General features: G+C 46.3%; 1 protein-coding gene across 1 annotated transcript; it reads right to left on the bottom strand.

The window, feature by feature from the left end:
• Positions 1 to 807: 807 nt before the first annotated feature.
• On the bottom strand, positions 808 to 8556 carry UXT (ubiquitously expressed prefoldin like chaperone). The gene is made up of 7 exons (XM_045790874.2): positions 8426 to 8556; positions 8142 to 8248; positions 7072 to 7153; positions 6865 to 6932; positions 6479 to 6586; positions 1124 to 1187; positions 808 to 907 (listed from the first exon to the last, which is right to left on the bottom strand). The coding sequence occupies exons 2-7, from the start codon at positions 8237 to 8239 to the stop codon at positions 854 to 856; spliced, it is 474 nt and encodes a 157-aa protein (XP_045646830.2). The 5' UTR covers positions 8240 to 8248; positions 8426 to 8556; the 3' UTR covers positions 808 to 853.
• Positions 8557 to 10397: the final 1841 nt, after the last annotated feature.

Here is a 10397-nt window from a genome sequence, read left to right as displayed (position 1 = left end):
ACGGGGAGGTGCTGCACGCCACGCGGCTCAGCGGAAGCAGGACTTGTATGGAAGTGGGCGTAGCAGCAGGCTGGGAGGGGGTCGGGCCAGGGCTGTGCGTAGGTGGGCAGGGTAACTCTACAGTGATTGGCTAGAAGAGACATGTTTAGAACGAAGCCCAGATAGGAGGGTTGGACAGCCGCCAGGCACGCAAAGGAGCGTCGAGTGGCGGAAACTAAATGCCTAAGAGGAGGTCAGCGTGGAGCAGCAGCCAGTTATAAAGGGGTGGAACCTGGCTCTGCATTGATTGGCGGAAGCTGGACTCAACCTAAAATAGGGGCCAGACCAGGGAGGGCGGGATCGGGCTCTGCGCCCATTGGTGGAAGCTGGAACCATTTAGAAGCGGGGTGAGGCCAAGGTTGGGCCGAGACGGGCGTGGGTGTAATCTAAGGTACCCCAGTCATGATTGGGGTGGAGGAGACGGGCAAACCTTAGGACCAGGAGTGAAAGTCTACCTGTCTTGGGAACAAACCTCCACCCTGAACCGCCCATTCTCTATAAGTCAGAATTATGTCCAGGAAAAGAAATAGAAAAAAGAGAAGGGTCAGGTGGGAGGCCCAGGTCGCCAAGGCGACAAAAAACAGGACAGAGCAGAAAGTCAAGTGGCAAATGCTGCCAGGCAAGAGGCTGGAGGAGGGACTTCAGGGGTGCTTTATAGGTTCCACACAGAGACTGGATCTCTGGGGCTCCCGGTAACTTTGTGCTTTAGAAACAGGGCACCTTAGCAAACAGCAGGGGTTGAGGTGGGGGAAAGAAGGGCCATGTGACTCAAAGGCATTCAGGCTCTTTAATGTCTGAGGAGGCGGGGAAGAAGTCAGTGGTGAGGTGTCTCCGGGAAATTCTGCAGGCCTTGTAGTTCTCTAAGCCCCTGAAAAAGAGGACAGAACAGATTGAACAGAGACTGGGTCCAGGCCTCCACCCAGGCTTGCTCCAACACCTCCCTCAGAGCCAGCCTGGCTCCAGCTTGGCTCCAGCTTAGAGAGAAAGATGGTCCTTCCCGTCCCTGGCTCTCTCCCTTCCTCAGGTCACACCACCCTGAACACATTTGGAGACAGAGTCTGGGAGTGGGGTGAGCTGCTCTCACCTCTAGCAACATGTGGATGTGGGCCTTGATATTCATGGAGTCCTTGGTGAGGCTGTCGCTGAGCCTGGAGAAAAGAAACAAGAAAGGGCAAAGTGGGCCCCACTTACACTCATGAGGAGGATGCTTCCTCATTCCTTCCAGAACTACCTACGCCCTGGAGGGCTTCCACATGGCAGGTAGCAGGACATGCTACGGCCTGACCTGCTCCTGTGCACAGATGCCGGGCCACCATCTGGGCTGCATTGATTTGGAGACATTTACTGAATCCCTACTCTACGCCAGGCCATCTCAGGTACTGGGGAGAGAACAGCAAACGCAACAAACAAAAATCTTGGCCTTATGGAGCTCGAGTTCTCGTTGAGAGGGACAAATGATGGAGTAACATCGCTCACACGTCAGATGGTTATAAGTAAAAAAAGAAAAAGTTAAATGATAAGAGAGGAGAAGGAGTGCAGGAGTGGGGGCCGCAATTCTAACGAGCTTACTTACAAACGGCTGCACTGAGAAGCATCTGAGTAACGACTTAAAGAAGTGGATCATGTGGATAGATGGAAGATGAATGTTCCAGACACAAGGGCCAGCACATGCAAAGAGGCTGGTGTGGCTGAAGAAGAGTAAGTGAAGGGGGAACTGTAGGAGCTGAGGTCAGAGAGGTAAGCTGGGAAGGCAGATCGTGTGAAACCCACAAGGCTCTGACTTTTACTCTAAGTGAGATGGGAGCCAAGGGAGGCTTGTGATTAGAGAAGGGATGTGAACTGACAGGGTGGTTTTTTTAAAGATTTTATTTATTTATTTGAGAGAGAGAGAGCAAGAGCGAGTGCACGAACAGGGGGCGGGGCAAAGGGAGAAGCAGACTCCCCACTGAGTGTACAGCCCCTGATGCGGGGCTCGATCCCAGGACGCTGAGATCATAACCTGAGCTGAAGTCAGACGCTTCACTGACTGAGCCACCCAGGCGCCCCACTGACTAGGGTTTAAGAGGTTCCCTCTGGCTGCGGTGTGGATGACTGGGGATAAGGAGAGCTAGTGTGGAAGCAGGGAGTCCAGTGAGAAGGCTACTTTAATAGCCCGGGTGAGAGATGGAGACTCAGACCAGTGTCAGCAGCTGAGGTGATGACTAGTGACTGGATTTGGAATATATTTTGAAGGCAGAATCAACAGGATTTACCAAACGGTTGGAATGTCAGGTGTGAGAGAGAGGATTCAAGTAAGATCCCAAGGCCTAAGCAACTGGGAAGCTGGAGTTGCTGGAAACCACTGTGGCCCTGACTGTGGAGTTACATAAGCCAGTCAACCCCGTATATCTTCGAGGCTGACTGGGATCAGCCTCACCCAGAAGAATCCTAATTGGTACAAAGGATCAAGGAAGGCCCTTCTGAAGAACGAAGAATGAGCAAGAGTTAAACAGTAAGAGACGGTCTTTTCCCCAAAAAGGCCAAGAGGCGGGAAAGAGCTGTTGGAGGAACAGTCCGGAAGTCAGAGTGTTAGGAATTAAGTGAATGGCGGAAGGAAAGTGGTACAAGAGAAGGTCTGAGAGGTAGGAAGGGGCTGGATCACACGGGGTCTTGATACTGTGATAAGGAATGTGGATTTTATTGTGCTGAACTGTTTGTCAAAGCAGAAATCAATTTTAGACAAACTAGACATGGTAAGGAAAATAGAAGGTAACATCATAGAATGTTAAATTGGAAAAAAAGTTCAGCACTATGAACCTGTTTATATATCGATATAGCCCAAATTTGTATTTTCATTCCAGACCCCTCTCCTGAACTCCAGCGTTGGGAGTTTTAACTACATCTTCAAAAACTACTTCAGTGTTTAATAAACACCTCATACTTAACAGGTCCTAGGCTGAAGTCTTGGGTCTTCCTCTCCAAAGCTGCTCCTTCTCTATTTTTTCCCCTCTCAGATAATGGCAACTCCATCCTTCCAGTTGTTCAGCCCAAAACTCTCACACCCCACATCCCATCAACCATTCTATTTAAAATTGCAACTGCTCCGTCATAGGCAATGTCTCATTTCCTTTTTCAATTTTTTAAAGATTTATTTATTTGGGAGAGAGAAAGCAGGGGAGGGGCAGATGGAGAGGGAGAGAGAGAAACCTCAAGCAGATTCCCTGCTGAGCGTGAAGCCTGACACAGGGCTTGGTCCCAGGACCCTGAGATCATGACCTGAGCCAAAATCAAGAGTCTGGCAGCGTAACCAACTGAGCCACCCAAGCACCCATCCTTTTTCTAATTATTAAAGTATAACTGGGGCGCCTGGGTGGCTCAGACGGTTAAATATCTGCCTTCGGCTCAGGTCATGATCCCAGGGTCCTGGGATCGAGCCCCGCATCAGCTCCCTGCTTGGAAGGGAGCCTGCTTCTCTGTCTCATTCTACGGCTCCCCCTGCTTGTGCTCTCTCTCTGTCAAATAAATAAATAAAATGTTTACACAAAAAGTCTGACATGTAACATTGGTTTCAAAGGTATAACATAATGATTCGATATTTGTATACATTGTGAAATGATCACCACAATAAGACAAATTAGCATTTGTCATCATACAATATTGCAAAAAATTTTTTCCCAGGCAATGTTTCTTCTCTCTGTTCCCTGCTGTTCCCTGTAGCACTGCCAACGTGTCACATACTACATCATTTACCTATTTTTTATTGTCTGGCTCCCCTAACTAGAATGTAAGCTACATAAATGCAGAGAACAGAGACTGGTCTGCTTTGTTTCCTGCTGTATCCCCAGGATGCAAACAGTGTGTAGCACATAGTAGGCGCCAATGTATGTTGAATGAATGACTGAATAACTACTCCAGTCAAAGGAACCTGAAGTCCTCAGGAGACAGTTGAGTCCATGTTTAAAGGCAAAAAATCAAAGAAGCATGGTACTGCTGCCGGAGAGCAAGAATGCTTTCAAGACTATCTGGGGAAGTACTCAAAGAACAGAGTAATGAACCTGATCAGCTTCTAAGGGCAATCTGAACATCAATAAAGAGAACAAACTTAGTTAATGGTACACGAATAGTCTAGGAAAGGCTATGAGCTGCAACACTTTTAAAAAAGGAGAAAAATACAAAGTCCACCAAATGCTAGTTGTAACACAAACAAGAGATGTTTAATTTTTTGCTACTGATTTAATATGTAAGGCAGTGTTAATAGTCCAATGGTTACTCTGTCTCTTCTCTTTTTTTAAAACATTTTATTTTTAAGCAATCTCTACACCCAATGTGGGCTTGAACCCACAACCCTGAGATCAAGAGTCCCACGCTCCACCGACTGAGCCCGCCAGATGCCCCTATTCTGTCTCTTCTATAGTTACGTGTCTGTGGATGTGTACTCCTTTCTGTAATCACACAGATCTGATCCTCCCACTCCCCAAAGAAATACGCTAAAAGTAAGAAGGACTGATGGTCCTTTTGGTTGCATAAAATAACCTGAAAGTTAGTTCAAAGTGTGTCCCAAGTAACAAAGTATTTTAAAGAGGAGCGTGAGCTACCCAGACTCAAATCTTCATCTCCTAGAAAGATCAAACTTCTAAGAAGCCCTCCTAATTATAATAAGAGATTCAATCACATTTCTCATTACACTAATAAACCAGATAAATATATCAAAAGTATCAGACGAGGGGGCAGGCACTGACAATTTAAATATATTTCTGGGAAAGACATCAAGTCTCAAAAAATTAAAAATCTCTATCTGAAAGGCTTAGGAATCCTGCGACATAACAAGGAAAGTTTTGTTATAAAAAATGGATGTGGTCTAAATGACCACTAGTTCAGAACTGTGTTGGCCCACGAAAGCAGGCCCCTTGACCCCTTCGCCAATTGGTCTGATCACTAAGATTTAGAAATCTCAGCAGATCTGAGGTCTTTTGGGTCTACTAGCACTGCAACCTTGGAGTGGTTTGAAAAGAGAAGAGTTACTAAAACCATGAGAGAGGCAACTCTGGAAGAAATGAATGTAGGACTAAATATAACCCAGAAGGCATTTTACATCAGTGGTATTCATTCTTGTGAGATAGTATTCATCTAAGTATATTGCTCGGTGTCCCCTCTGTTGCCATGTTTGCCTCTCTTGGCAATTCTGCTAATGTGGCAGTCACACCGGTTCCCTTGACAGGAATGCTCTCCCCAGATAGCCCCACTCGACCAAGAGACTCAAATGTCACTTCCCCTGGAAGGCCTTCCCTAGCTACATTTCAAACCTCTCATCCACACTCCCAATTTCCCTTCCTTGCACAAAGCCTTAAACTCAATTGGAGCCCATACTTTCTCCCCACATTACCTTCCCCTGCACCACCAGAGATCTGTTTCAGTTCCCCCTTCAATCTGGTTCCAGCATACCCTTTTAAAGTCATTCAACAAACACAGAGTGCCTACTGTATTCTATGTACTATTCTGGTCTCTCGGGGTCATAGACAAAATATCTCCCTTTGTAAAGCTTACATCCTAATGGGCAAGGCAATGAAGTTTAGAAAGAAGTGAATTACACAGTAAACATTAAGAGGTCATATGTAGAACAAGGGAGGGGAATGAGGAGTGAGAGGGGTTGCAATTTTTAAAAAAGACTTTACCCATTTAGAAGGGGAGAGAGAAAGAGAGAGTGCAGGGAGGGGCAGAGGGGGAGGGAGAGGGAGAGAATTTCCAGCAGACTCCCTGCTCAATACAGAGCTTGATGCGGGGCTCTATCCCAGGACCCTGAGATCATGACCTGAGCTGAAACCAAGAGTCAGATGCTCAATCGACTGAGCCACCTAAGTGCCCCCAGAGGTTGCAATTTTAAAGTCAGGTTACAGAAGGCGTCATTGAGGAGGTGACATTTAAGAAAGACTCAAACTGAGTTAGGAGAAAGGAAGCCATGTATGTACCTGGAAAAGCGTGTTATAGGCAGAGAGTACAGCCACTGCAGTTACCCTAAGGTGGGATCACTCTGGGGGTGTTTTGAGAAGTCTGGGAAGGTCAGTGTGGTGAGAGTACAGTGAACAAGCAGGAAAATTAGTAGGAGGTAATTCAAAGGAACTTGTTTTACTGTTACTGATTTATAGGTCAAAAACTCCTAGGTCTGGTCAAGATTAGGCTTTCAAGGAACCCTTCTGTCTTGTTCACTGCTGCCTCCCCACTGACAAGTACAGAGTTTGGCACAGAACAGATAGCCAGCAAATGTGTGTGAATGAACACTATAAAGACCATTTACTTAGTGGTTACTATGTGTTATACTTGGGGCTAAGCTTTGCGTCTCCCCCTAGTCCTGAGGAGGAGGGGAAATGGGCCCTGAAGTCTCATCCCAGGGAGCCATGGGGAAAGGGAGAAGGGTGTTGCAAATGGTGGCATCTTTGACACTATCCGCATAGAATAGACTTACTCTGTGAGGAGATTGCTCTTACGATCAATGAACTTGAGAGCTTCTGCCAGTGTCAACTCCAGGAAAAAACCATATCCGAGGGCCACGTAGATTCGTGAAGTGTCTGGGCTGAGGAAACAATGGTTAGAGGAAGTGGGGGAAGTCCTTATCACTGTTTGGCATACTATACAGTTTATTGAAGATTTTTTTTTTTTTAGTCCACTCCTCCCACCTTCCCCAAATTGAAGCTCTGGGAAGGCAGGGATTTTGTCCTATTCGATTTGCTGTCATATCCGCAACACCTAGCACAGTGTCTGGTACATAGCAAATACTCAAAAAAATATTTGTTGAATGAAGGAAGGGGGAAGCTGAGCCCTGTGGGCTCAGAGGGGCAGGCAGACACTCACACAACTGTGTCAACGAAGAAGTTACAGCCCAAATCCACCTGCATATATAACTCCGAGGGCTTAGCTTCCTGTGGGGCCAGGGAAAAAGAGGTAGGGGTCAGTGGTCAAATTTTAGGTCAGCTGACAGGTTTTGGTATGGGGTCTTTCCTCCCATCCCCCTCCCTTGCCCACACACACCAAAATGGTACCTAACCTTGGTGTTTTTACCTGAAGTCGCTCAATGACATTTCTCAGTTGAAGGTATTTGGCCAGCTGCTCATATACCTTGTCGCGATGGTCCAGCACTTTTCTGATGGGACAAGAGGATAATGGTGACCAACAGGAAGCCCTGGCCCTCTTAGAATACCTCATATTATGACTGAGACCCCCTCATGTTGCCGTGCTCTAAAGAAGCATTTTAGTGCAGAAGCTAAGATTTGAATTGTGAGTCAGACTGCTTGGGTTTAAATCCAGGCCCTCTTTTTTAGTAGTTGTGTGACTTTGGCAAGTAAGTAACCTCTTTGGGACTCCATTTGCCTGTCTATAAAAAAGGCATGACAAGTATTACCTCACAGAGTCATTAGGAGAATTAAATGAGTGTTTACTACAAAGTACTTATAATAGTGTCTAACCAAATAGTAAGCTCTATATATGTATTAGCTATCATTTATTAGTACTATTATCACACTCTACTCCCAATGCCTCCCTCCCATCAGAATATCCCATTCTCAAAAAAAGTGTCCCATTCTCACCCTAGAAAAATCTTTCATCCCTTTTAGAATGTTCATTATCCTACTTCTGAACACTCTACCTCCTGCTCAGATTAATGATAGTTTTTCATACTCATTGAGCCCATAGTATCCATGTTAAATCCTTTACAAGGACTGAACACATTAAAAACTCCAAATCACCCCATCAGGAAGGTTCCACCAATTTTCCCATTTCACAGATAAAAAAACCGAGGCACAGACAGGTGAGGCAGGGTACAACGTCTTCACATGGACGGCGAAATGGCCAAGCCAAAGAAGGATTCGAACCTGAGAACTCCCGCTTTGGACTCTAGCTCAACCCATGAGATGGGAGGCCGCACAAGCGCGGACACACCCTCCACTAAGACCGCCCACATCCCAGCCCAAGTCACACCCCGGATGTCGCCCCCCTCCTTCTCGCTGGGTCGGCGCACGGGGCCGGGCTCCGAACGCCTCCGCCACCAATCAGAACACTAGGCCCTGACTTCGAACGCCCCGCCCCTCCACGTGGAACGTTCCACACGCCCGGCCCTCCACGCTGTGACTCACCGCAGGTCCCGCTGTAGCACGTCACAGATGAAGGCCTCATAGCGCAGCACTTTCTCCCCCGTGGTTTCCACCGCCCGCCGTTTAGGGGGCGTCGCCATGATGGGCTCCTGAGGAATGGGGAGGGGGTAGACCACGGTGACCACTCAGTTTGGCCTCCGGCACAGTACATCTGCACCCTCTCAACAGCGGGAGTGGGCTCGTCCGGCTTCTGCCGGCGGTTCTGCCTTCTGCCCCTCCCAACTCTGGGACCCGGCCACCCAGGGACACCCAAACGCGGCCCTCACCTTAGAGCCGCCGGCAATAAGAACGGTTGCTATAAACCGCGGCTTCCGGGTGGCGCGGGTGAATGACGTACGACGAGGGCGCTGGCCAACCAAATAGCCAGGTGGGCAAGGCGGTTCTAAGTGGCTGAAAGTGGGAGAAGCCGAGGAGAGAAGGGCGGCTTCAGCGAATCCGAAGAGAGTTCGCGCGACTGCAGAGCGTGGGAGCGGGGAGGCGCGTGGAACCTGTGGGGACTGTGCGTGGCTCGCGGGGGCGGACTTTAATGGGATTTGGCGGGTTCTGGGGGAGGCGGGGCGTACAGGTGGAGGTAGAGAGACTAAAGATTTTAGTATTTAAAAGAGCTTCGGAAGCAGATGGGCGAGGATTGATTATGGTTCTGGTTTGTAAAAGGGAGAGTACCTCCCTGTGAACTATCGCTGTGGAATTTGATTTTTCACACGGAGAGTTCGGTTTGACTCCCGGTAATGGGAATGAATGTGAGCATTAAAAAAAATTTTACACGGAGACAGATTTCCTGAAAGTCATCTTTGATAACTCCAGTTTTGCAGCCTGCAATCCAAAACTAGGATCCGAAACAGAAGTGACAACGCACTATTTCTATTACCTCGTTTAATAGAGGCGTCAAGTGGAGGGTCGCTGAAGTCCTCTGCTCAAGATCGGCTATTCTGTAGTTAGAAATAGTTCCTATGTCTTTATTTAAATGTGTAAACTTTTTATTTATTTGTATGCACTCAAGTTAATTTATTTTCCTATGTTAGATTTTCAAATAATATCATCAAACCCAGGAAGTCCAGGCTGAGTCTGAAGGGAGAACTCAGATGCCAGATCCTTCAAATGCTGTTCCTCCTATAGGGTCTAGACCACCCACTCCTACCAGTGACGTCTTCTCAAATACTTTGTCTGTTTCGTGTGTAAAAGCAAGTTTTTCTTTCAAATGCTCAAAACCTAAGCAACTCAAGCTTTTCTTTGCCCTTAGATCAAGATGATTGTAAAGGAAACGTGATTTTTAAAAATACATTTTTTTGTAACTCTTCTCATGTTCCATATAATTAAAATTACATTTGGTGTGATTGAAACAGACACCAGGTAGTTAGACAACTATTATTGAGTTAATCTATACCATTTTCCTGTGGGGGGGAAAAAGGTGTTTTATTTATTATCTTTATTTAACACAAAAGAACACAGAGTTCTGATGAGCTGGAGATGCGTCCATGCAAGTCTATTAACTTACATTTCACAGAAACATTTTTTTATTTTTTAAATTAAGATTCTATTTATTTATTTGAGAGAGCACCAGCAGGGAGAGGGGCAGAGGGAGAAACAGACTCCCAGCTGAGTGGGGAGCCGGACTTGGGGTCATGACCTGGGAGTCATGATCCTGGGTTCATGGACTGATCCCAAGGCAGACGCCAAACCAACCAGGTGCCCACATTTTTTACTTTTTAAAAACGTGTACCCAACTTTATTTTTACATTTTAAGCCTACAGAAAAGTTGGCAGTGAACACCCATAGAGCCTGCATTTAGACTCGACAAGTGTTAATATTTGGCCACATTTGCTTTCTCTCTTGCTATTTCCTTGTAATAAGTTTCTAGAAGTAGAAATTGATCTAAAGGAGGTCACTGCATTGGCAGTCAAGTATTAAGTGACAGTTATACACATAGTCCCGATAACCAACTTCCTCATCTAACCTCTGCATCAAGGGTTTGCTGACCTTTTTTCTACAACCTGCAGTCTAAGAATACTGTTTTCACTTTTTTAATGCTTAGAAAAAAGTAAAAAGACTATTTTGTGATGTTTGAAAAATACGTAAAATTCAGATTTCAATGTCCAATAATAAAGTTTTATGGAACACAGCTATACGCATTTACTTATTTATTGTCTGTGGATGCTTTCATGCTTATTTCTGGCATAGTAGTTGCCAAAGAGACCATATAGCCTGAAAATCCCAAAGTATTTACCATCTGGCCTTTAA

Source organism: Ursus americanus, chromosome X, assembly GCF_024610735.1.
Source record: "Ursus americanus isolate L20-20 chromosome X, mUrsAme1.1.p, whole genome shotgun sequence".
Lineage (NCBI taxonomy): Eukaryota > Metazoa > Chordata > Mammalia > Carnivora > Ursidae > Ursus > Ursus americanus.
This window is presented reverse-complemented; position numbering and strand designations above follow the sequence as displayed.

Excerpts from the sequence above, each read along its gene's own strand:
- UXT (XM_045790874.2), bottom strand. The coding sequence starts at position 8,239 with ATGGCGACGCCCCCTAAACGGCGGGCGGTGGAAACCACGGGGGAGAAA. Across the intron at positions 7,154-8,141 it reads GTGCTACAGCGGGACCTGCG|AAAAGTGCTGGACCATCGCG; the intron begins GTGAGTCACAGC and ends TTGTCCCATCAG. Across the intron at positions 908-1,123 it reads ACATCCACATGTTGCTAGAG|GGGCTTAGAGAACTACAAGG; the intron begins GTGAGAGCAGCT and ends CCTCTTTTTCAG.